The 25330-nt window shown below is 46.3% G+C and overlaps 7 protein-coding genes across 7 annotated transcripts; 5 read left to right on the top strand and 2 right to left on the bottom strand.

Moving 5' to 3' along the window:
• The first annotated feature begins 69 nt into the window (after nt 1-69).
• On the top strand, nt 70-931 carry TrAFT101_000202 (uncharacterized protein). Its single transcript, XM_066125940.1, has one exon. It carries the CDS (start codon nt 450-452, stop codon nt 822-824), a length of 375 nt encoding a protein of 124 aa, XP_065982037.1. The 5' UTR covers nt 70-449; the 3' UTR covers nt 825-931.
• An 825-nt stretch (nt 932-1756) lies between these two features.
• On the top strand, nt 1757-2587 carry TrAFT101_000203 (uncharacterized protein; the record flags this gene model as incomplete). The annotated part of the gene is made up of 1 exon (XM_066125941.1): nt 1757-2587. Exon 1 carries the CDS (start codon nt 1808-1810, stop codon nt 2585-2587), a length of 780 nt encoding a protein of 259 aa, XP_065982038.1. The 5' UTR covers nt 1757-1807.
• An 873-nt stretch (nt 2588-3460) lies between these two features.
• Nucleotides 3461-4713, top strand: TrAFT101_000204 (uncharacterized protein; the record flags this gene model as incomplete). The annotated part of the gene is made up of 2 exons (XM_024905580.2): nt 3461-3623; nt 3689-4713. Exons 1-2 carry the CDS (start codon nt 3524-3526, stop codon nt 4711-4713), a joined length of 1125 nt encoding a protein of 374 aa, XP_024755913.1. The 5' UTR covers nt 3461-3523.
• Nucleotides 4714-7402: 2689 nt separating this feature from the next.
• TrAFT101_000205 (uncharacterized protein) lies at nt 7403-8540 on the top strand. The gene has a single exon (XM_024908964.2). The coding sequence runs from the start codon at nt 7445-7447 to the stop codon at nt 8384-8386; it is 942 nt and encodes a 313-aa protein (XP_024755914.1). The 5' UTR covers nt 7403-7444; the 3' UTR covers nt 8387-8540.
• TrAFT101_000206 (uncharacterized protein) lies at nt 8442-9595 on the bottom strand. Its single transcript, XM_024908965.2, has one exon. It carries the CDS (start codon nt 9506-9508, stop codon nt 8792-8794), a length of 717 nt encoding a protein of 238 aa, XP_024755915.1. The 5' UTR covers nt 9509-9595; the 3' UTR covers nt 8442-8791.
• Nucleotides 9596-13223: 3628 nt separating this feature from the next.
• TrAFT101_000207 (Type I Iterative PKS) lies at nt 13224-23178 on the top strand (the record flags this gene model as incomplete). The annotated part of the gene is made up of 9 exons (XM_066125942.1): nt 13224-13602; nt 13653-13938; nt 13994-14519; nt 14584-14704; nt 14759-20214; nt 20278-21589; nt 21666-21925; nt 21994-22946; nt 23015-23178. The coding sequence occupies 9 exons, from the start codon at nt 13224-13226 to the stop codon at nt 23121-23123; spliced, it is 9402 nt and encodes a 3133-aa protein (XP_065982039.1). The 3' UTR covers nt 23124-23178.
• On the bottom strand, nt 23170-24996 carry TrAFT101_000208 (uncharacterized protein). The gene is made up of 5 exons (XM_024908966.2): nt 24678-24996; nt 24160-24583; nt 23978-24095; nt 23870-23919; nt 23170-23809 (listed from the first exon to the last, which is right to left on the bottom strand). The coding sequence occupies exons 1-5, from the start codon at nt 24826-24828 to the stop codon at nt 23230-23232; spliced, it is 1323 nt and encodes a 440-aa protein (XP_024755917.1). The 5' UTR covers nt 24829-24996; the 3' UTR covers nt 23170-23229.
• Nucleotides 24997-25330: the final 334 nt, after the last annotated feature.

A 25330-nucleotide genomic window follows, 5' to 3' on the forward strand; every position in this document is an offset into this window, starting at 1 on the left:
GGAACCGAGCATTGCGCGCCAGACGCTTCTCAGCCAGCAAAAATGCGCAATTCCATGCAAGAGAAAACGCCGCCGTTGTCCTGCCAGACGAGATGAGCATTGCGGCGAAATCTGTACTGCCAGAAGAAGGGCGTCGGCATCAGGGCATTCGACACCCTTGTCCTATGGCCAGGGAAGAAGGATGCACGGCGTCTTACGCCTCCACAGGCGGGCGAGCGATCCTTTGCGATCCCTTGCGATCACAACATCGCATGTGCTTACCCGCTGGCCAAGGAGAAAAATTGCGCGTCAGCATTTGCCTCCACTCCCAAGGCAAGTGAGCATGCAAAGATTATGCACCGAAACCTTTTGCATAGTGGAGCAAGATCTGCGAGGACATTCAAGAGCCAGCTAGAACACATGCCAATGCATCTCACCAACAGCAACGACCTCACGCTTGCCACCCCGCCATGGAAATGAACTGCTCTCTGAGGTCCTGGGAAATGTGCAGAGCGCGTGCTTATTCAGAGACTATTCCTCTCGTCTTGCGCCGTGAATTATCCTGCCACTTTGCAACGGATGACAAATGTGTCCGCATGTTTATTTCGAGAAACACAGTCAGCAGGCATACACGTTGGGACCATCTACTTGGTTTATGCCTAAAAAAGGGTATGGCCAGCATTTCTGGAAAAGTTTTAGATTCCTTGGCAGACGCGGGAGATCTGCCCATGACCCGACGCCCGTCTTCATTGTCCAATGCGTTTGTGCGGACTCGCAGTAATAATGAAGCAACTTACTTGCGGACCATCAGATGCCTTGATAAAGGCCTGAGCATCCGAGTTTGAATGCTGGCCATGTTATACTCAAGTCCGTATGCCACCGCCGTCGAGAATTTCCCAGCTTTGTCATTCCAGCTAGGTATAGCTTATCCTATGACGGTATTGAATTGGGCTTCTATCATGAAGAGTAGCCCACAATAGGTTTGCTACTACTATCATTTATGATTCTATATACTCACCAAGCTCAGCCATCTCCTCTAGTAAGTCGTCTGTGCGCTATCGTAAACTGATGAATTTCTATATACTCATTGCTCTCCTCTACGTCTTCGGACCTCCCTTCCACTTGAGCTCTGATACTATTAACAATGGATGACTGTATACGCCTTCATTAGCTTCGCCGTTCAGTTGGCTACTGAAAGTTGGACCAACGGATAATATCCTGTTTGGCATAGCGCCTGAGATCTGATATTCGATCCGATGTGAGACTCTGTGCTTGAACGTTGTATTCTTTGGCTTCTTCTTTTCTCACATTGGGGCTGCGATTAATAAACACTTACCATATAGCGCCTCTTGCAAAAAATTTCAAGATTGTTGCCGCAATAGCGAATCGGTTACGTCGTAGAAGTAGAAGAATGATCAACCGGTGTAGAAAAGCTTCTGTTCCCCACATTCCGCCGACAGCGCGCTTTGTTGCCTTGTATGCATTATAGCAGTGTCGCATATTCCACATTTTGATATAGGCTCTCTTTTTATGAATCGCCGGTTTTACAAGATCTCAAACACACAGAGGGATGAACTTGGAAATGTGTCCTACTTGAGAGAGAACGATATAACATCCATGGGGTATGCCTCTATCATTTTGAAATGTGGAATGAGGTTTAAGAGTTCTCCAATCTTGCAAATCTATTCTCATCTGGTATTTACCTCGACTCACAATGCCGTTCAAGGTTGAAAGCCAACACTTTAGATAAACTGCAAAGTTAGAGTCGCTTTGCATCGCATGGAGCATCAATGGATTCAAGTGGTTCTCTTCAGCCACTGATTCTGACATGACGATTCTTCTTGCTCGCACTCCCGCTGGAAATCTCTCGACTTTTATTGCACCCCTTCGAAAACATGATCCCTCTGCCCTGAACGAATTCGGAAACCCTGATCCAAACGGCCAGTGCCTCAATGGAGTACGCATTCAGCGCCTCAAAAACAAGCTTGGAACTCAGTCACTGCCTACAACAGAGCTTGTGCTTGAAGAAATGCGTGGGTGGCTCATTGGAGAAGAGAATCGGGGCATCCAAGAAATTTCTGTGCTGCTCAACTTGAGTCGAATTCACACAACTAGCCAAGCTGTCGGATATGCAGGTCGCGGTCTGGCAGTTGCACGAGCTTTTGCGCGAGTGAGAGAAGTTGGTGCTGGTATAGGAGGCAGGATGGGACTAACCGACAGTTCGCTGCATATGAAGACGCTGGCACGGATGACTACAGAGTACAGGCGGCTAATATTGTTGCACATGTTTACCGTCTATATACTGGGGCTTTCTGAACATCCGACGGAAAACAATGCGGATAAAGGACTGACATCAGCGCTACAAGCATTAACCCCTGCACCAAAGGATATAGCGCCACTATTAAGGGTGCTCACACTGCTGACCAAAGCATATGCTTGTAACTCGGCTCTGATTTTGCTATTCTCTTGCACGGAGTCGATTGGCGGCGTTGGCTATCTGTTGAATGAAGAACAAGAGTATCTCAACATTGCGCGGCTGTACAGAGACTGTGGCGTGCTGCCCATCTGTGCTGAGCACCGACTTTATAAGAGCACTAAAACGCCCTGAAACTGGGGTTCAGTCAATCGATGCGTTGGACAAGACCATTAAACAGGCGTTTGCGTTTCGTGGAGATGCCGCAAGGTTTCAAAGTGTTGTGCAAAGATGGGACAAGATGAAAACCCGTATCGCTAAAGAGACTCAAGCAAATCTCGTTGGTAAAGCGAGAGACCTTGTGTGGTCTGTGGCGGAAGTCTTGATGGCGGCTTTGTTGCATGTTGATGCAAACAATAGCGGTGGTGCAGCTGAACTAGAGATTCTCCAACATTACCTAGAAGACAAGTTCTCGGCGCGGGAACGGGTTGGTGTGACAAAGAGAGAAGGGCTGAAAAAGGATGTTTGGATTGTCTATGGAGAGGAGCATGTGAAAACGACTTCTAACTTGTGAGCGATGATGAGAGAGCCTTATTGTGTATCTGAGATGGAGCCATTGAGACACGAATTGGAGTTGAGCACCGGTATTCTGAATGTCTTGAGAGCTTTTCTCTTGATCTCTATTGACAGTAAGAGAGAAAATAGGTTTGAAAATTAATCAAGCACAGAGAATAAGATAAGTTTGTTCAACTCTTTCAGACGCCATGTGTTTAAATATCTCGGTGGCGGCTCCTGATAGCGCTTTGCCCAGCGAGTTAGCAAGGCTCTAAGTGATGATAATGCTAAACGCTAAAACTATTCTGGGCAACAGTACCCCAGGTCTAGGGGTTTTCACTAATCGCCGCTGGGAATGGCTCCACAAGGCGACATTCGGGTTCCACCGCAGACTCAATATACACACAATTACATCTGAATGCCATCCAATGAGCCTCAGCGTCTATGGTATAACATAACTAAGAGCATATATAAAGCTCAGAATCCGTCAAAATCCTAGAAGGATGGCGCTACCTAAGAGCAGACTCGCAGTTGTTTCCCATCAGATATCCCGCCACCAAACAGCACAATGGTAAAATGGCTTCTCACGTAAAAATCGAGCCTATGGTCCATCCCCAAGGAAGCAGCGTCAGTTTTGGAGCCAATGCCTCTAGCGTAAACTTGGAGGGCTTGTCCGGTGAATAATTCTACCTAGCCATAGAGTCTACAAGCTCCTATAACTGACATTAATTCTACCATCAGACGCCGACATTGAAATTCTCGCAGAGGCCTTTTATAAGCACCACGTTCTGGTGTTGAAAGATCAAGGACGTCTATCGCCACAGGCTCAATACGAATTTACGCAGCGTCTCAATTCAGCTGCCACGATTTCCTCTCGTCACAAGGACCAAGACAATGCCAAAAGCTTCCTCTTAAGCCCAGACCTTAACACAGTTCCGCATCTGCCACAGGTCCAAATCATTGGCAACGGCTTCGTTCGTGAGCATGAGGGAGCCAGAAACCTGAAACTGCGATACCCGCATCACCGCTCGTCTCATTCCACCGTTATAGAAGACCGAAACGCTTTGAAATATACCCGATTTTACCGCTGGCATATCGACGGTGACTTATACGGCGCGCCTCCGCCTGTTGCCACCACGATCCTCGCCGTCAAACTTCCAAAGAGACGCATGCAGACGATTCGATATGATGATGGCACTGGGGACGAGTTGGTAGCTCCGCTGGGGACAATCGCATTCGCCAGTGGAGAGGCCATGTACGACCTGCTGTCAGAGGAAGACAAGGCATTTGCAGGATCTACCAAGGTCGAGTATGCTGCCCACCCATATTTGTGGATGGCATCGTCCAAGTCGCATCCTACTGGGCTGGGCCTCGTCTCTGAAGGCCTGGAACTCGACGACGACGAGCTGCCGCCTATCGATCTGGCCTCTATACAAATCCTCCCCATGTGCTGGCGGAATCCCGTGACTGGCCGACTCGCACTGCAAGTCCACTCATCTGTTGCAAGGCGGCTGCATCTTGTAAACGGGGAAATTATCGACGACTTGGAGCGGGTTCGTGATATCTTGTATCAATTTCAGAGGCCTGGAATAGCACCGCAGTCAGTTTATACACATGACTGGCAAGAAGGAGACTTTGTCATTTTCCACAATCGAGGGCTTCTCCATTCGGTGGTTAGAACGCTGGCAGAAGATGAGGTGAGGATTATGAGGCAGTGCATAATTTCGGGAACTGAGATACCACTGGGTCCAGATGGTATTGTGTAAAGAGTGTTTAGACGGGCGATTTGTAGCCCATTGGAGGGTCGAGATTAATTCGTAAATACAAGATGAGTTGTAATAGCATCTACTGACTAAATTGCGATATGTGATAGCTGATCTGTTATAGTATACTGGTATATGTATAGATAAGCTCAATTGACATGGAAGTATTTGATAATTGAAATCGAAGAAATTGCACGAATTGATGATTGGTGATTTCTACTAGCAATGTTCTTCTCCTCTGATGCCTAATGAAATAGGAAGAAATTGGTACATCTTGTTGCATATAATTCACAAGGATGGGATTGTCAGATACATATAATTAGTTAACTTTCTCTATCGAGCACCATTGCATTTGACGTTTGTTGGTGCCAACACCAAAGACTGTCTCAAAAGGAAATTGCTTAAGCTGCATATAGCTGGACCCGATGCCCCTTACGTCATCCATTCTCAGGTTGATTAATTTCCCGATATCTTCACAAGACCATGTCTCAGATGTCACCACGCTGCTGTCGAATGATTTCTCCACTGCAAGTGCCACGATCACAGTGCCGTCACTCAGACATCTACAGGTGACGCAATACTGTCTCACGCCCGCTCATTCTCTAGTAGGAAACCTGGTGCCAGCGTACCATTTGTAGATCAAAACGGTCGGTGCCAAGCTCAGCTGCACACTCAAGATGGAGTCAAGATCGACATCAAAGCTTAGAGCGTGCGAGTCGGGCCGTCACCCGTTCAGAAACACAAAGGCAGTCTTCAAGTCAAGGGGAGCCGTCTTGTGGCACCAAAGAGTAACGGCGTCCATTCATGCTACAATATTAACCTTGATGCTTACTCCACAAACGGTACTGCGGAGTAACCTGCAGTAGTAACGCGTCTTATGCATAACGCGTGGCCATTCTCCATTCAAACCCCGTGAATACAGCGTTCGCCTTCTCCTTTTCGGGGGCAATGGACTTTAAATGAAGGCACGGCAGTTCGTCCTAAAGGATCAAGGGAAAGGATTCGATGGGACATAACTAAGAGATTTGGTCGGTGTCAACGCTAATGCAGGAGACTCCTTGAAGGGATTCGCAAACTGTTGCTCAATGCGCTAATTAGTGACTACTATAATAGTAAAGCAAGAGGAGCCTCATCAGCTTGAGCCGTGTTAATCCAAAACAGCGGCGTCAACGTCCATTATGCGTTGCTACAGCAGTTTGGCCGAGTGATAGCCCCGCAACTATTGACTAGGTCGGGGGCTAATGTGGAATCAGGCGGGAACTAGCTAAAGAAAACTACAATCACTCGGTGTCAGCAGGGGTTTCCTGGATTCTTCTCGAAAGTGAGCTTTCTTTTGTCCAATAAACACTGAGTACTGCTGCAGCTCACATACCTATATTGAACTACTAAGCCTTCGTAATGGTCTTGGATGTCTCACACCGCTTACCAGGCTACCTATCGTCTCGCTATACCAGGACGGTACTGCTCACTCGTCGCAAAAGCAATCAAACAAATAAGCAAAAATAAATAACCATACTGTGATTTCGTCTCTGCCAGCAACTTGCATGTTTTGCATATTAATGCACTGAAGAAGAAAGTCATTTTTACCACACGCATCGCATGAACATGCCTATACCAGTGTGACTAGCTGCTATCCTGATATGTCACACCTGATTAATATCAGCATGTCGGCCGATAAGACTAATCGGCGTCACAGAATAGGCATCCTGCGATGCAAGTTTACCCAATCAGGCAATTTTGTAACGTTGCGATAATGTCTTGATTCGTGATCACTCAGAACACGTGAAAACTATCGAGTGAACCAAGCTTGATTACAAAGTTGCATCCTGGCTAATGTATGAGTAGGTATCTGGTATGTACAAGAGCCAAAAGTCAGATGATAACGTACACCCACGTCAATGGCGTGTGTTATCCTCCTATGTAGCGCGCCTTCTTCGTTTTCTTCCTACAAATAAAGCAACAGGACGGGATATATTAGCAAATGAGCTTGAGAATTTTGGGCTATGCATGCGGAGTATTCTCTCTTGGGCTTAGAGCATTATCAGAAAGGGGCAGATGTTTCTAAGAACATGCAAGAGTGACATTAGAGCCTAGCTGAGCATCATCTTTCACAAATCATAACGTGGTTGCCTTGTGTGGGATCATGACCCTAGCCGCGGCATTAACATCGATTTACGTTAGCGTCGGTTTTCTTTAACTATAGACAAAAGCTTCCAAGTTAAAACTCTAGCTTATAAAGGAAGCTAACTTAGTTCACACGTCAGCTAGCTCTTTGCAGATAAACGTTTGGGACTGGGGTACTTGAAGAATAGCGATAACTCTTGATTCTGCGTCATTTTGCACTTATTCCTATAGTTTCCTGTTACACAAAATCTTCAAAAGGCTTAGGGATGAACGCTATTAGCATTCCTCCGTTTAATTTATCGATTGGCCCCAAGAGAATTAGCATCCGAATGACTCGATCCTGGCCAGAAGGAATGTTTTTTCTTAGACTAGTTACCATCATATGCCAAGACTATGGTTAGCAAACGATAAACGAAATCATACTACCTTCCCAACTTGGAACTGACCCGATGTTTCAAGGTTTTGCCCAAGATTCTCTTTAAAGCAAGCTGATATAGGAAAAGCATAAATAGGGAGAGATCTGCATTCTATTGCGATATTGGAAATTACCTAGACAGTATCGGCTCATTAGATAACCAGCAGTTCTCCTGCTATTCAATAAACAGTCAAAATGGCTTCTAAGATTTCTTTCCTCTCCCTCCTCCCTTTGGCTCTTGCCAAGCTTGACAAGCCCATTATCCAGCCGAACTTCCCAGGAGGTGGCCTGGCATCTTTAGGCCAGGGTCTTTTGAATAACTTGTCGCCCACCCAGTCGACTTCAGATAACTGGGGAGCTGGCTGGATTCCTGCAGACTGCAAGTCTTTGGTTCAGGGTGCCGGACTTTCACCATTCGATGTTACACCTTTCAACATTCACTACACCGACTGCTCTCAGACCTGGACGTTTTGTCGTCACAAGGATTCTCCTCTCAGCCAGACTGACATAATTGACCTCTTTGGCCGTGTGCCCGTTCGCATGAGAGATTTCATTCGCCACTACGTCTTCATTCCCGGTGCCACCTCGGCCGGCTCCAGCGGTGATAACACTCTCATGGTTGGCAATGTCGACATTACCGTCTTCCTCCACGAAATTGGCCACAGCCTGGACTCTCATGCGTTTGACCCTTCATACGGCGTGCCTTTCTCTACCAGCAATGTCTGGATCTCCAACTACAACCTCGATTCCGCGGTGACAGACTCATACGCACAAACCAGCCAACAGGAGAACTTTGCCCAAGAAACTGTAGTTTCGGTATATGACAAGGTTGTGCCTGGCGGTATCGGCACGATCCAGCCCAACTGGCAGGCCATCTTCCACCAGTATGCCACCCTTCAGGGATACATTGGCAACACCATCATCCCCGGCGGCACATGCGTCAACCGCCTCACTGACAGCCAGCCCGTGACTATGGGCAACTCTGCCAAGTTCCGCCGTGGCTTAGGCCCCAAGCCTACGGTTTCCCTGAGCCCGGATGTCAAGGAGATCAAGCCTATTCCCATGTCTGATTCCATCACCATGACTACGTTTGATGAGTTTGGCAAGGCCAATGGCACCTATGTCATTCATCTTTAATGGATGCCGTTACGTTTCATCGTAAATATTGAAAAGCTTTTTAATTGATGTATATGTTTGTATGTAGTTTTACGACGTTGATAGTTATGATTATGCAGATATGAGCTGACCGCTCTTAATGAATTAACCTCTCACTGAGATGCATTACCAGAAACTAGATGTTTTGGGTATACTTGTTTGCTATGGTTCTAGCTTCTATCTGTGCTTCTTATATCAGAAAAAATATCCCACCAAATATTTTAATATAATCATAATCTTCCCTTACTTTTTTCCGCTTGCCAGTCTAGGTCTCGGTATTTATACTCGAGTTGTCGCCAACATAATCGCAACCCCACCAGGTATAGATTCGCACAACGTCGCAAGACACACTCACATGGCCCGTTTGAATCATTGGTCAACCATAAGCTAAGCTTTAATTAATCTTTGAGCGCATTTCACTTCCGGAGATAAGCTTTTCAGTGTTGAAGCAAGCTCCTCTGCAGCTGCAAGCAGAGCCTCGTCCGAAAGTGGCTCCAATGCGTCAAAGATGATCAAAACATTTGTAGTTGCATCAGAAAGTGCGGTGCGTGGACCTTGCCGCCAATTCCAGCGACGACAGGTAATTCCAGTGTCGTCACACCAGATGGGTTCTCCAGGCGCCGCAAATTCAGTCTGCATTTCGCCACCTGAGAACGCCTGAAACTCTTCTTGGCCTGTGGCACGTATCAAGAATGGTGATCCGTCGTATTTGTCAAGGTCTTCGCCGCCCAATGGGATTTGATGCTTGACCGAAATAGCATTGTAGATGTCCGTCAACCGGTTGATGCGAGGCAATCCAGTCTCAGCACGGCGAGTCAGTGCTTCCAAGCTGTTGCGAGTTTTCTGCGGCTTAGCACCAAAGGCCTTATAAGTCTCTCGCCATGCAGCAATGTGTGAAATTTCAGTTACAGGACGCTTTGACAAAAGACTCTTTGCAGTTGCCTCGGCATCGCTCAAGAAGGCCTCGCTTATGCTGTCACTAGGGCCTGGAGGAACGCCTTCGATAGTCATTAAGAGAACTCGGTAATCTGGCCGCAGTTTAAAGATTTCTGGAGAGACTCGCGCAGACTGCAGCAACTTTTGTGCACTGAATGCTGAATTCATGATGAACTTTCGATAAAAAGCTTTGAAAGAAATTGGCGTCGAGAGTACAGAGACTTGAATACTCGATACAGCGGCTCAAATTATATCAAAATTGTTTGTTACACACACACAAATATATCTATATATAAACTCTAGGGAAGCAGTCTGTTACTGCTAGAATCTTCTTTATGCTTCATGATTTTTTTTTCCCCTTCTCCATAGTGACGCCTTGTTGCGGACACAGGGCGCGCGCCCAAGAAATTGACAATAAGTGGGACTGCGCCACCAGGCTAACAACGTGTTATTGCTATCCAAACCGTTATGCTATGGCCGGCCTCGGAATAGAATTAAAAGACTTGGATCAGAAAAGCACATTGTTATCATACCCTAAAAAGATAGATATACATGCCATTTGTGTAATATAATATGCTATTTGACGGCCATGCTTGCCTTCGAAGTCGGTTATGAGCTCTGATGTTCCTGGCGCTAGAATAGTGTATGTAGTTTATACTAACTCGAGTAAGTGGTTTCAAACGCTGCACAAGTGCCGAAACCGACAGCCATAGTGGCAAGTTAGCGTACAATATTTTATTCAGCTTTAGCATATCTACGGTTCAAAATGAATATTGAGGCTAAGAGATGAGAATAAACACATAAAAAAAATTGCTTTTTCCTTATCTTCAAGTATAAAACTCTCCTATAATACTCTTAAGATTGCGAATTGCGACTTGTCAAGTCGTATAAACGTTCTCTTCATTGCTCGAGACACATTGGCTGTTTTCGGCACTAGACACATTATCATCAGCTGTAATGAGAACAGGCGTTTTGGCATACATGGTTGAAGGTGGAGAATTCTAGATGCAGTAAGTTAGAGCTATGAGATTGCGATTGTCGGAAAGAGCTTGTGAGGCTATAGGTTATCAGGCAAAGGTTCGTAGACAATTCTTCCGTATTTGTACCCGATATATTGCTGAGAACTATTGATTTGAAACATCTGAAGCCTAACATCGTAAACAAAGAGAATATACCTGATATATGTGTTTTTGATGTCGCGAGTAGCCAATGCTATGCATCCAAGCCTCACTTCTTCCAATCGCAATAAATATGGAATTTAACTACCCAGTGACTTGCGAAAACCGTCAATATGCAGTATGGCTGTCTCTATATAAGAAAGTTAGATTCCTCTCCTTTAGATAGAAACTCAAAGGATATACTCTCGCTTAAATGACTTTTAGTTGTTACAACGATCAAGTTCCTAAAGGAACTGGTATCGTGTAACTAGGTCAGATGATTCTTTAATTTTTCGTTTTAACATCGAGATAACTACCACAGAGATAGCAGCGTTGTGTTTAGTTATAGGCATTTTATCATTAGCAAACCTTAAACAGTTTCTCCTCGATGAAAGGAACCACACTACTGTTGTTATCATGGTCCATGGCTGGGCTATGCCTATTTTATCACTTAATCTGGTTTAAATAAGCTTAACAATTGATATGTTTCAGCTAGTATACTGCTCTATCCTGATATTTACATGGCATAATAAATATTAATAATTTATCTGTATATTAATCACGATATTGAGACACAGTTAGAAAGCATAGTCACGAGACGACGAGTCGTCATTGAAAGTCTACGGAGTTCAGAAACGTAGTTAAGTAGCGCACAGATGTCAATTGTACTACAAATTATCTCTAGTTACTACATCACGTTTCTTTTGATTTCCCAAAAAGATCTTGTACAGCCATTATGCTCGCTGACTTTGTCCCTCCCGGAATGCAGGCTTGTTTCTCGGCATGACATTCCAAATATCCAATCAAGAATCGTAGGGCAGGAGGCTTATTTCAATGAAAGGCTATATCTATGCCTAGGTTCAGTGACTAGATCAGATGGAAAAGACTGTCCGAATGTGATAGCTGTCGGCCAATTCCAATGCCTCCTAATTACCGTACTACATATGTGTGTATAGCTTCCAACAGCATACATAGTAGACAAATTTCCGCGAGACGGGAATTGCACGCACGCTGAAAAAAAACATTACCGCATTTCATCCTATGTCCTTAGGCAGACGGTGATATGGATAAAAATTAAATCACTTTTCTTAAGGCACCAGTGAAAACGGGACCACATGATATTACAGTTGGGTTTTGTTAGATAGTGAGTAATGAGTATTCAAGGCTTTACATGACTTAACACGGATATTTGAGATGTGCCTTATGGTATCCCTTGTCGAGTGAATGTCTGGGGTAATGCGGATGCGCTTACGAGTGCGGGGAATGTTTCGGCATGGTTGACTAAAAAGCTTTATAATGCCCCTTCGCCGACTTTATTTTGAAACCCCCTAGGGGCTATTAAAAACGAGCAGAATGGCTAGATTCGAGCCCGTCACCATAATAGAATCGTAATGACCAAAATAAAATTATCGAAGCTTTCTAGTGTATCTTTGCTCATTATTCTGGAGAGGCATCATAGTTGAGTCGGGCCGTTGGTGGAGAAAGCGTGAAAAGGCCTGGGACATACCCTGCTAGCTCTGGAGATATACTCGTGTTCGCAGCATGTGCAGCTGTAAAACTACCAATCTCAGTTTAATTCTGCGTGGTTTTATGGCCTGTCATACGGCTGCGACATATAGCTCCTACTACTAGTACCAGAGGTAAGCATGTCAAGATGATTTTTAGTCTCATAGCCTATATTTTTCCTTAAATGGTAGCTAATTGGTGCATCAGAACTCAAGAATGCTGTTTGAGCTTCCCAATGAGTGCGTGGATGGTTGAAAGGAAGATCTGCTGACATCAAATTTCTAGCTCGCCTCCAATTGGAGAATATTGTATTACCCATTGTTGCTCTGATATTCCCCGTTGGCTCTTGATATCTGGATGATCTCCGTAGGCTTTGCTACGACTGAAGATGGACGGTCTAAAGGAACGTTAAACACTGATGAAAAATAGTTCGATGATTATGATCTGCACCACTGGGCGCCGAATGGTATGTATAAAGACGCAACAAGGGGTAAGAAAGAACAATATGTATTAACCTGAATGCAAGCTACAAACTAGATCTCTTTTGCAATGCGTACGATACAGAAACGTGGTCATGTACGCTACTAATGCCTCGCAATATGGATCTGAAGCAGGATCCAATATGCAGATCTGTCACTTAGAACGGGACAGTACTTTTCGGGCGTAAGTCTTTGGTGGGGGATATGACCCGCAGCTTAATTAAGCTTGCATGGTTCAGAGGGCATCCTTCCACACATCTTTTGCGGGGGGTGATATTCAATGGGCATTTAGAAGAATGTTAGCGGCATCTACCAAGTTTTAGCGTATCATCATGGCAGGAGGGTAGTATCGCATGCGCTCCAATGGCATCATATACATCTTCGTGTTACTACTAGTATGTTGGTCGACCATACCTAAACCAGGGGTTTAACTGTGCGTGCATGTATATAGAAATGGAATGCGAGCTATAAAGCTAGGTATTTGGACGTTTTATCAAATGCTGACTGCATATTGAATATCCGTAGGCTAGTTTTCAAGTTGGCTTATGGGATGAAAATGGAGAGCTTACAGTCGGCTATCGCGCCCAATCTTGACAGGCAAGGGGAGAGAGCAGACAATGGAGATTGCTCATATATCTAGGCAGCAGTGTAGCCCTGAGAGTCAGCAGAATATAGAACAATTCCCATGCTCTTTGGGCTCTGAAGGCATTTTAACACCCCTTTCTAGCAACCTAAACAGAGATGCGGTCTCAAGGGCCTGTTCCCGTTGCCATTATCGGCATGGGCTGTCGATATCCCGGGGGAGCCAACAGCCCAGAAGCCTTGTGGAATGTCGTTGCTGAAGGTCGAAGTGGTTGGACAGAAGTTCCGTCAGATAGATTCAACCATCAGGCGTTCTATCACCCTGACCCAGAAATTCCAGGCACAATTAATCAACGGGGAGGGCATTTCATTGACCAAGACATTGCCACCTTTGATGCTGGTTTCTTTGGCATAGCACAACAGGAGGCAGATACACTCGATCCACAACAGCGAGTTGTTTTAGAGACGACGTGGGAGGCAGTCGAGAATGCAGGCATTCCGATGCATAAATTTAAGGGGTCGGACACTGGAATATTTGGTATTATCTAGCCTGTTTCTATCATTTGATTCAAGCTAACAATCCCTGAGTTGCCATGTTCGGCCATGATTTCGCACAGATAATACACAAAGATCCAGAGGCTATTTCTAAATATCACAATCTCGGCGTGGCCCGACCATTGTTGGCAAACCGTGTCTCCTATGTTTTCGACTTGCAAGGCCCTTCAGTCATGGTAGATACTGCCTGCTCTGGCAGCTTAGCTGCTATTAGTTTAGCGTGCCAAAGTCTGCGCTCCGGTGAAACTTCCATGGCATTAGCGGGCGGTGTAAATCTGGTATTCTCTCCTGATCAGATGGCGTTGATGTCAATGACTGGGTGAGTCTTACGAAATTTATCAATACGAAACATGCAGCTAAGGTTTATTCTGTAGACTCTTCAACGATCAAGGAAGGTCCTACACATTTGACGCACGCGGTAACGGCTATGGCCGTGGAGAGGGTGTAGGAATGGTTGTCCTTAAGCGGTTGGACGATGCTATGCGAGATGGAGACAGCATTCGAGCTATCATAAAAAGTTCAGGAATCAACTCTGATGGCCGAACAAATGGAATAATGCTGCCTAATCAGGATGCCCAAGAACGTCTTGCGAAACGCCTCTTCCAGAATCTTCCAATTAGACCATCTGATGTGCAATATGTAGAGGCTCACGGCACAGGGACTAAAGCTGGTGACAAGGTGGAAATAAACACGATACGAAACGTGTTCTGCGAGGGCCGTAATGGTCAAAATCCCGTCTTCGTTGGCGCCACAAAGCCGAACCTTGGACATTCTGAAGCTGCCAGCGGGACAGCAGGTCTCATTAAGACGGTCATGGCAATGGAGAAGGGCTTCATTCCACCAAACATACTTCTCGAAAACTTCAAGCCTGGATTGGAACCAGATGAGCGGTATATGAAGGTAAGATTAGCGTTTCACTCCAACTGTGCGAATGTTGTGTTTCTAACAAGACAATTATAACTAGATTGCGCGGTCGCTCACGCCGTGGCCAGCCGCGCCAACTAACCGGAAAGCTGTAGTGAACAGTTTTGGGTTTGGAGGCACAAACGCGATGTTGCTTTTGGAATCAGCAGATGGCTACAATGGTAACCATGATTCTTCCTATCAAGTCAATGTTTGCTAATCTTGTGGTATTTCAGGTGTCAACAACCATATCAATGCACAGACAGCCACACAAAATGGCACACAAAATGGCAACGCCGATCTGAGGAAAGACGATCCGAATCTTCAGCATTTTTTCCCAATATCTGCTAGATCCGAGTATTCTCTGCAAAATGCCATCAATAACCTTGGAGACTATTTGAAGAACCACCCCAATGTTCCACTTAACCACCTTTCTCACACCTTGGTTAAACGGAGATCGAAATTTCAGTGGCGCTCTTGTATTGTCGCTGAAGATATCGATTCCCTACTGCAGGGCCTTGGGGCAAAGGATTTAGTACGAAACAAAGCGCCAAATAAGCAAGCAACCGCCTTTGTCTTCACCGGACAGGGCGCACAATGGGCAAGAATGGGGTATAACCTTCTGCTGTCTGAACATACGGCATTTGCTCGATCAATTGCTACCTCAGAAAAATTACTACAGGGATTCGACGCACAATGGAGCCTAGTCGAAGAGCTATCTCGAGATGAGTCCTCAAGCCGCCTGAACAATAGTGCATATGGTCAACCGGCAAGCACGGCTATTCAGATAGCTCTTGTTGACCTTCTCAAGAGTTGGAATGTCTTGCCTACAGCTGTGGTAGGCCACTCCAGTGGTGAGATAGCTGCGGCATATGCCGCTGGTGCTATCTCGCAGAGTGCTGCAATGTTTGCATCATACCACAGAAGTTTCTTGGCTGAAAAGTCGAAACAACGTTCTGTTCAAAGTGGGACTATGATGGCTGTCGGTCTTGGGCATGAGGATGTCCAGAAGTACATCAAGCAATTCAACATTCAAGGTGTTACAGTGGCTTGTATTAATAGCCCTTCAAGCGTTACAACATCTGGTGACTTGGATGGAATCACGGTCTTGAAGGATGCCCTCGATGCGGACGGAGTTTTCAGTCGCCGCCTTAAAGTTGATACTGCCTATCACTCTCATCATATGCAGCTGGTAAGCTCCGATTATCTGCATCAACTGGAAGGGCTCGAATCAGGACCGGTAAATACTGCCATTCGTTATTTCTCGAGTGTCACCGAACAAGAGAAAGTTGATGGATTTGGGGCCTCTTACTGGGTAGACAACTTAGTATCGCCTGTTCGGTTCTGCGGTGCATTACAAAACTTGTATCAAGAGTTGCGGCAGGCAGCAGTTAACATTGTTGAGATCGGGCCCCACGCAGCTTTATCAGGCCCAATCAAGCAAACACTAGCAGGCCTTCAAGCCAATGGCTCCTCATACAACTATATTCCAACGTTGGTTCGCGGCGAAAACAGCGTCAAATCTCTGATGAATACAGGATCGACCCTTTTCCGCAGCGGGAACGACGATCTCGATATTGGGGCTGTGGCTGCACTCTGCAAGTCGGAGTCATCACCCCTAACAGTTTTGCGAGATTTGCCCTCATATCACTGGGATCATACTGAAACTCACTGGATGGAATCGAGACTAAGTCGCGAGTATAGGTGCAGAAAACATCCTTCGCATGATCTTCTAGGCTCCCGAGTCATTGCATCGCCTGATAGCCAACCCAGCTGGAGAATATTGCTAAGTACCGAAAGATTGCCGTGGTTGCAAGACCATGTTGTCGATAACTTCATTGTCTTTCCTGCTGCCGGATACATGACAATGGCAATCCAGGCGATACAACAACTAGACCAAGACCGTCGACAAGACCTCAAGCCCAAAGGCTATAGGATAAAGAACGTTTCTTTTAAAAAGACGTTGACTATTCCCAAGGATGACAAGTCAGTCGAGACAATACTTACATTCCAATATTCTGATTCAAACGAGAATTGGAATTTCTCTGTCTCTTCCATGTCAGATCAAGGCAAATGGCAAGATCACTGTAACGGCATTATATCTACCATAACTGAAAATGACAAAGATGAGGTTGTGCAACAACGTGAAGCAGAATTTGATCGCAAGACTCAAGCATCTCGCTTGGAAGACGCAGCCAAGGCTTGCACAAATGTCATTTCACACAAGGACCTATACTCTCAGATGGCGGCAACAGGCAACCAATATGGGCCTACATTTGCCATCAACAACGAAGTTCGGATGGCAGCATTCCAATCTCTAAACGACCTCATTATCCCAGATATTGCTACGAAGATGCCCAGTGGATACATCCAGCCACATCTCATTCATCCGACAACGCTAGATGGAATCATCCAGTCTTGTCTTCCTGTGTTTCAGCAGCACTCCAATAAAGGTTCAGTAATGCCCATTTTCATTAGCGACATATTCATTTCCACGAGCATCGCCAATCAGGCAGGGAATCATCTCCAGACATTGTGTAATCTAAGTAACGTCTTTCCCACGTCGACAAATTTTAGCACCACTGTCTTCCAGACGGAAGTGGATGGCACACCACAGTGCGTTCTCACTATGAATGGGGGAGAGATTCGCGTTGTCGGAGAGTCTCAAGCTACAGAAGTGCTTCACAATGATAACATCTTCAAACTAGAATGGGGAGTTGACAGCTCTTCAATTACACCCGAGATGTTGGAACGCGTTCAAATTCCCTTGCAGTCTGACGAAGCTGGGATTACACAGGCAGAGAAAGTTAATCTCACTTTCGTTGCTTGCGCTAGATATATCGACTGGGCAGTCAAGGAAATGCATGAACGTGGATTAGCGGTAAAAGACGATCACAGAGTCAACTGGTGGCGACTGCTGGAGAATTTTGCAAGTTCAGACATGGGCAAGTCGCTTATCGACAAGAGCCCGAACACCAAAGACGAGTTGGACAAGCTTACATCCAGGCTTGGAGTCGAAGGAGAGGCTGTGGCTCGAATTGGACCTGAACTGATTCCTCTCTTGACTGGCCAAACAGATCCACTCACTCACTTCTTGAAAGATGATCTTCTGTTCCGAGTATATCATTCTGATGAGGGGGCTCGACCCAACCAGTACATGGCCGACTATGTTAAAATGTTGACTTTCCAGAGAAGAGATCTCCGCATCTTGGAAATTGGCGCTGGAACTGGCGGCACAACTTATAGAATTTTGAAAGCATGCAGCCCTAATGGCGATACCTTCTGCTCGGAATACATGTATACTGATATTTCATCTGGATTCTTTGAGGCTGTGCGGACAACGAGATTAAAAGACTGGGCGCACCTGTTGACATTTCAAACTCTGGATCTTGAGAAGGATGCGGCGAGTCAAGGGTTCGAAGAACACTCGTATGATCTGGTCGTTGCTGCTAACGTTGTTCACGCCACACGGTCTTTGGACAAGTCGATTCGAACGATCCACAAGCTGTTGAAGCCTGGTGGTGTACTTGGCCTTGTAGAACTTACAACATCAACGCCATATATCAATATGACTTTTGGTTCTATCCCAGGCTGGTGGGCTGGTGTTGACGAAGGTCGGACTGATAGCCCGCTGCAGTCTGCCGAGCAGTGGAATGTGCATCTACAGAAGGCCGGATTCTCCGGCGTTGATTTGGCTGCCTATGATCTACCGGAACCCGAACGGCATTGTGCTCTGCTGTTATCAACCGCGCTTGCGTTACCTTCTGCGACTAATGGACATATTCCTCCTCGCTTCAGGATATTGGATGGCTTTGTTGGTGGAAATCCACCATCTAGCCCATTCTCAGAGAAACTAGCAAGTGCTTTAACTGAGAAAGGATTCGGGGCTTCGTTGGAGGAATGGACTAATGTTGAAGTGGACAACTCAGGTTCTTATATCATCCTTGATTCTGCGAAACAGCCTCTTCTCACAAAGGCTTCTGCTGAGCAGTTTTCTAGTATCACACGCCTGTTATCCAAGGCTACTAAGGTATACTGGATCATCTTTGCTACAAACGACAATAGAGGCATTCTACCAGACAATGCATTAATCACTGGAGTTTCGCGAACAGCAAGGAACGAAAATCCGCACCTTGATTGTTTCACCATCGATGTACAGGACTCTCTGCAACAGCACCCTGATCAAATCCAGAATGCAATTTTAGAATTCATCTATGCTACTGAAGCAAGAATCAAGAAAAATGAGCCGAGGGAGTTTGAGCTAATGTATAGAGATGGGAGAATGCAGATTCAACGCTTTGTCGCAGACAATAAGCTGTCCAAAGTTGTTGCAGCCAGTTCTGACGTTACAGAGACTGAAGAAACTACTTTCCATCAGACTGATCGACGTCTCAGGATTCATGTTGACAAACCCGGCCTATTAAATAGCCTTGTATTTGTTGACGATGATTCTCCTACTCTCGGTCCCGATGAAGTTGAAATAAAGTCTTATGCTTGGGGCCTCAATTTCTCGGATGTTTTCATTGCCTTAGGCCAACTACCACCCACACAGCCCATGGTTGGCGAAAGCGCTGGCATTATCACAGCCGTTGGTTCCAACTTTGCATCACAATTCACGCCTGGAGATCGAGTAACGGCCATGTTTGGTACCCCTTATGCAAGCCGGACGAGAACAAATGGCCATTTGGTCTACCGCATACCTGATAAGCTATCATTCACGGATGCGGCTTCAATTCCGTTGACATTCGCTACGGCTTACTATTCGCTCTTTGACTGCGCGAATCTCCGCCAAGAACAGACAATATTAATCCACTCTGCTTCTGGTGCATTGGGCCAAGTGGCCATAAAGATAGCTCAAAGACTTGGCGCAACAATATTTGCAACAGTCGGAAGTGCAGCCAAGCGCCAACTCCTCGTCGAGCAGTACGGCATCCCTGAGAGTCACATTTTTAGCAGCCGGACAACCGATTTTGCGGCAGGCATCAACCGCCTCACCAATGGAACTGGAGTAGACGTGGTGCTAAACTCTTTATCTGGACCGATGCTTCACGCTTCATGGGAGTGTGTAGCCGCTTTTGGAACATTTGTTGAAGTTGGCAAGACAGATATTTCCCGACGCAGCCAACTGAACATGAAACCGTTTGAGAGAAACCTAAGGTTCATGAGCGTTGATCTTGTTGGGCTTTCGAAACAGCGACCAGCTGATTGCCAAAAGTTGCTGCAAAGAATATTTGCAGATTTTGACGCTGGACTCTTCACTCCACTGGAAGTTACGGCAATGCCGATGGGCGATATTGAGAAAGCTTTCAGGCTGATGCAGAGCCGAAAGCATACCGGAAAGATTGTTTTGGAAGCCTCTGATCATTCGACTGTCCAAGCCAAAGAGCAACCATTCCATCTCCGTTCCGACGGAACTTATATCATTGTCGGAGGCCTTGGAAGTCTAGGAAGGCATCTGTGCCGTCATCTGCAAGAAAAAGGCGCGAGACACATTGCACTATTCACACGACAGAGTTATCAAGAGGCCGCCAAAGCTGAGATGGAGAAAGAGTTGACAGTAGTTTTGGAGGCCATAGTCAAAATTGTAACGTGCGACGTAGGTGATACGAAAGTGGTGCAGCAAGTAGCTGCAGAATTGTCTCAAGCTATGCCGCCAGTACGAGGTATTCTCCATGGCGGCATGGTACTTTCGGTAAGCAAAAGCCCGTCGACTTTGACAGACGGACCGAATATGAAGCTCATTGTTCAAATATAGGACCGGACTCTGTCGCAAATTACACAAAAAGACTTTGAGATTGCTCTTTTACCCAAGTATCACGGCACAGTCAATATTTATAATGCCTTTTATCATAAAGATGTCGACTTCTTCGTTAACCTTTCGTCTCTCTGCGGTATTGTTGGTACGCTGGGACAGTCTAATTATGCTGCGGGAGGCACGTATCAGGACATGTTTACTCATGCTCAAGTCTCTGCTGGTTATACAAAGTTTGCGACGATTGACTTTCCACTAATCAAAAGCACGTATACAGTCACCCAAGAGCACACTCACTCTTTGGGTAGACAAGGTGTTCAGTTTCTCCCTATTGAGACTGCTCTCCCTGTCGTTGACTATGTGATGAGTGGAAGGGCGTTCAAAGATGGCAATCACCAGATTGCATTTGGTCTTGATCCTCAGTCCTTCATCAACCAAACAACACCAGGTGGCAGAGTGCCGCCACTTGTGTCTCACCTATTGTCTTCTCAAGACCGGGGCCTCGCGCACCAAACAGGCCAAGAAAACGAACGAACAGCAGAAGAGAAAGTCGCTCTTGCATCAACGATAGAAGAGGCAGAGCAGATGATACTGATTGCAATTCGAGAGAAAATAGCTTCACTTACTGTCCTTGAATCCCAGGAGCTCGATCTGGATCAAGCCGTTGCAAATATGGGCCTTGACTCTCTTGTTGCGACTGAGATCAAGAACTGGATTACCAACAAGCTACAAGCCCCAGTCCAAACTTCTGACATTTTAGACGCTCCAAGCCTCCGGTCACTTGCGTCATTTGTTACAAAAAGCTCCATCCTTGTGAAGAACAAGTTTAAGCCAGAGGGTGTGAACGGTCATAATGAGACAAAGGCAGAAGTGAACGGCAATAGCTACCGTGTCAAAGAAGTCTCTCTTCCCAAATATCCTATGCAATCTTTAGAAGGGACGTTGGACATATTCCTCGACTCCGTGAGCCATATAGCTAACGCTGAAGAGCTCTCGCGCACTCGAGAAGCCATCAACGCGTTTCAAGACCCCGATGGACTGGGACAGAAATTGCAAGCGAGGCTCAGAAACATGTCGGGTGGTGAGGGTGAAAACAATGAGGTTGTTGACATGTATGTCAGAAACAAGTGGCTTCGTGGGCGAGATTGGCGACCCAGACTTCGAAACTTCTTTGCTACTCTCCCTGGACAGGATACAGCGCGACAGCCGCAGGCACAACAAGCGGCACAGCTTTCGCTAGCAGCCTATGCATATAAATTGGCACTCGATGCAGGCACGGTCAAGCAAGATTTCTATCATGAACAAGCTTTGGACAGTAAGCAAACCTATTCTACCATTTTAACATAACAAAAGTCTTGCTCTGGTGCAGTTGCTGACGAGACTGAATGCAGTGGCGACTGTTTATTGGCTATTCAGCTCAAATCGCACTCCAGCGCTTGGCTGCGACGGTTATGACCGATTCCCAGAGAGCGACTACATCGTCGCTATGAGGCGCGGGCACGCATACAAGATTCCTCTCACCGACCACAATGGACAGACTATAGCATACGACAAGTTGAAGAATGTCTTTGAAGCCGTCATACAGCAAACTCCCGAAGAAACGAATTGGACAGGTCTACTCACCACTGCAAATCGTGATGATTGGGCAAAGGTACGCATGATATTGTTTCAAGTATATTTCTTGCGATGATCTTTCTTTCAAGCTGACTGGTTCTCTAGGCCCGTGATGAAATATTATCGGGAAATGAGAGTGGCCGCAACTACGTCAAAACTATAGAAGAGTCTCTCTTCATTGTTTATCTCGAAGATGTATCTCCAGAAACAGCAGATGGTCGCGCAGAAGCCTTCCTTCTTGATGATAATTCCAACCGCTGGTTGGACAAGACACTCTCATTTGTCATTTGTCTCAACGGCGTGACTGCTATCTGGGGCGAGCACACCATGGTCGACGGTACCACATTCGGCGGTCTAATAAAAGCTCTCAACGCGCCAGCTGTTGAACACATCAAGCTATCTAGTGGCTCATCTAATTCCACTTCAGTGGTTGATGGCGACTTCAAATATTTTGAATTCACTCTGTCACCGACTCTATCAAAAGTAATCCCTGCTCTCCAAACTCAGCATCGCTCGGCCCATGACGGCTATACTCTCGCCAACTTAACGCAGACGTCTTGTGCGGCCTCCTATCTAAGACAGCACAAACTTCCTCCAAAGACAGTCATCCAGCTTCTAATTCAGGTAGCCGTCCGCCGTCTTTTCGGATACAACCCCTCAGGTGCCGTGGACGTCATCTCGCAACGTCCATTCCGCGGTGGGAGAACAGACATGATATACGTGATGACGCCGCCAGTTGAAGCATTCTGCGCGGCAGCTGAAGACGCCAGCGTCAGTAGCGTCGAAAAGAGAAGACTGTTCTTGGAAGCTGTCAAGTCGCACGCTCGGCTTGTAGCACTGTCCACTCGCGGAAGAGGGTTTAGATGGCATCTCATGGCGCTTCGAGAGATGTTGGAGCCTGGCGAGGAGCTCCCTGTTTTCTATAAGGATGAGGTTTTCAAAAGAACAAGCGAGAGACCCGTCTGTACCAGCTTTACGGAATTTGGGCTGCCAGAAATGGGGCGGTGTCAGCCTCATAAGGAGGATGTGTGGGTTGGCGTGCAAGTCTTTGACGAAAGGTGAGTAACAATATGACATGTGACAAACTTCTTGTCGCGAGGTGCAGTGAAGCTAATGGCGGATCTAGGGTGCAATTCACCGTTATTAACGGAGAAAGAAAGTCTGCGGAGTTTGTGGAACATCTGAAGGCGGCTGGTGAGGTTGTAAGGGGTATTATAGAAGCCAGCGCTGTATGATCAGTTGCGAGTATCGTCTCGCCATCACATAACAGAACCATGTATGGGAGCCGCCATATAACAGATATCGAATGTTTTTATCATATTGTTCTTTAATCTATTCCTTCTAGTTGGATTGGTTGCGATGCAAGCCAGCATCGTCCTCACTGTTATGGTTCATGTCGCGTAATGGAATCTCTGTGTCTAGTTTTTGGTATCCCTTCGTCCTCCTGTACTTCTTCACTCCATGCCTTACTCCAAACACGGTCAAGATTATAAATCCTATAATCACTGCGACAGACACCCAGACTCTGTACCCTCGTATACAGCACGGGTACCATGACATGAAAATGCCAACACCCCACTGCATCCACGTTTTCTTTTCACGTTCGTCGGGCATAAGTCCTTTTCGTACGAGATTTTTGACAATGGGGCCTTGTGGGCCAGATACAAATCGCTTTAGACCAAACTTTGGAACTGTCTTTTGTCGATCATCAGAATCCGGATATTGGGCATCGCCCCACATGCCGGTGTAGTAGAAGAAGGATGTCATGTTGGACGCAACCGTGGTGTTGGATATCGAGGTAAACAGGCGCGTTAGTCTAAAATTGGCTGGGTCAAGGTGATAGAAGTATGCCGAGAGGGCTGGATCCCACAGTTTGCCGGCATCACAATAGTCGATCAAGGCCGAATCATGGATGTGATCGCTGAATAGGAAATGTTGTTAACGCCATACACAGATCGTTGCGGTCGAGGTTGCAACTCACCCAGAAGTAGCGTAATTCGCGTGCGATCCGTATGCGCTGAACACAAGAGGCTGAGAAACTTATGTTAGGTGATATCCATGAAGTCTGAGTGTTTTCGCTGTCACGTACCCGCCCACTTTTCATAGAAAGTGTCATATCGTTCCAGTCATAAGCAGCACCACCGGCATGCTGGCTGTAGTAGATACCAGTGGGCTTGCTATCGCGGAATCGTATCATGTTGTGTTCCCTTCAAATTAATCGATTTAGCTCAACTGATTGCACAGACGAGCTGGGAGCTTGAGTCCACGAACCAGTCACCGACGTGGTCTCCAAAATGCATCCCATGCTCAGTATCTTCTATCAGGCGGTTTAGAGGTTCCACCACCTGCGTGATATTTGCGCCTCGATCGTATGAGTAAAAATAGAAGAAAAAGGCGTCAACGTCTCGGGGACTTCGTTCGACGAGGATCACAACACAAGGCGTTGCATTTGCAATCTTCCCGGATTCGTCGGGATCATGGCCGTAGAGCCATGCCGGCAGAGTTGTAACATCGTCATTGGAGGTCAGAGCGACTGTTTCACTACTAATATTGTTGAGGAGGGCGAGGTTATCGAGGTTCAGTTCTGGCAGATCGGGGACAAAGCTCTGGTTGACTGCAGGAGTTGTGTGACGAATGTGTTCGAGCAGATCTGATGGCCGGAAAGGATCATCTGAGTGTAGCCACACAAGCGGCGCTGTTTTCCTCGTTTTGAAATTAGCTTATGTATTCCTAATTGGGGTTATGCAGTATAGCCTTTAGTTAAGAGTCGTTTTGCTGCAGGTTCATACCGTATTTTGTCACATAGTCGGGAACAATGTGATTTGGCGCAGACAATATGGGCGAGGCTGTGCTTCGGGTCCAAGGCTTTGCAAGGACGCAGAGGAACTGGCCGGCCAGCAGCGCAGCGCTCAGACTAGGAAAGAAGTGTTTTCTGGCCATCTCCAGCCTGCGCTCGACACCTCAAGCCGGGAAGTGTGCGGTTCTAAATATGCAGCCGGCGGTGCCGGGCGCTCCATTGCGATGGAAGAGACATTGTGGATTTGTTTAGTTGGTTACCAGAAGGGTTTAGAGGAATTGAGCTCTATCAACTGTTACTTTCATGTGCCATTCACACGTAAGCAGCCCCGCCGTCGGTGGGCCAGTAAATTGTAAAAGGCAATGCAAGGACATTGTATGGAAGTTATCGAAGTGAATGCTGAATGAGATGATGGTAGAAGAACTGAATTGCTATCTTATCATAAAATCCAAGACTTTAACAGTAGTCAGGTTTCAGAATAATACCATTAGCCCTCAATTGGTCAAATGCAAGATATTAATTGTGTTGTACAGAACCATAGGCCAATCAGAGACAGGGTGTTTACGTATGGCAATATCCTCTCTGAGCTAGCATCGTCCATAATGCGGAGTAAACATTGCTACCCTTGACCATGATCAAAACCGT

This window comes from Trichoderma asperellum, chromosome 1 (assembly GCF_020647865.1).
Source record: "Trichoderma asperellum chromosome 1, complete sequence".
Lineage (NCBI taxonomy): Eukaryota > Fungi > Ascomycota > Sordariomycetes > Hypocreales > Hypocreaceae > Trichoderma > Trichoderma asperellum.

Bases quoted from the DNA above. Each gene is read 5' to 3' on its own strand.
- TrAFT101_000206 (XM_024908965.2), bottom strand. From the start codon at position 9,508: ATGAATTCAGCATTCAGTGCACAAAAGTTGCTGCAGTCTGCGCGAGTC.
- TrAFT101_000208 (XM_024908966.2), bottom strand. From the start codon at position 24,828: ATGGCCAGAAAACACTTCTTTCCTAGTCTGAGCGCTGCGCTGCTGGCC. The intron at 24,584-24,677 runs GTATGAACCTGC...CGAGGAAAACAG, and splicing joins CGACTATGTGACAAAATACG to CGCCGCTTGTGTGGCTACAC. The intron at 24,096-24,159 runs GTTCGTGGACTC...ATTAATTTGAAG, and splicing joins GGAGACCACGTCGGTGACTG to GGAACACAACATGATACGAT.
- TrAFT101_000202 (XM_066125940.1), top strand. From the start codon at position 450: ATGGAAATGAACTGCTCTCTGAGGTCCTGGGAAATGTGCAGAGCGCGT.
- TrAFT101_000205 (XM_024908964.2), top strand. From the start codon at position 7,445: ATGGCTTCTAAGATTTCTTTCCTCTCCCTCCTCCCTTTGGCTCTTGCC.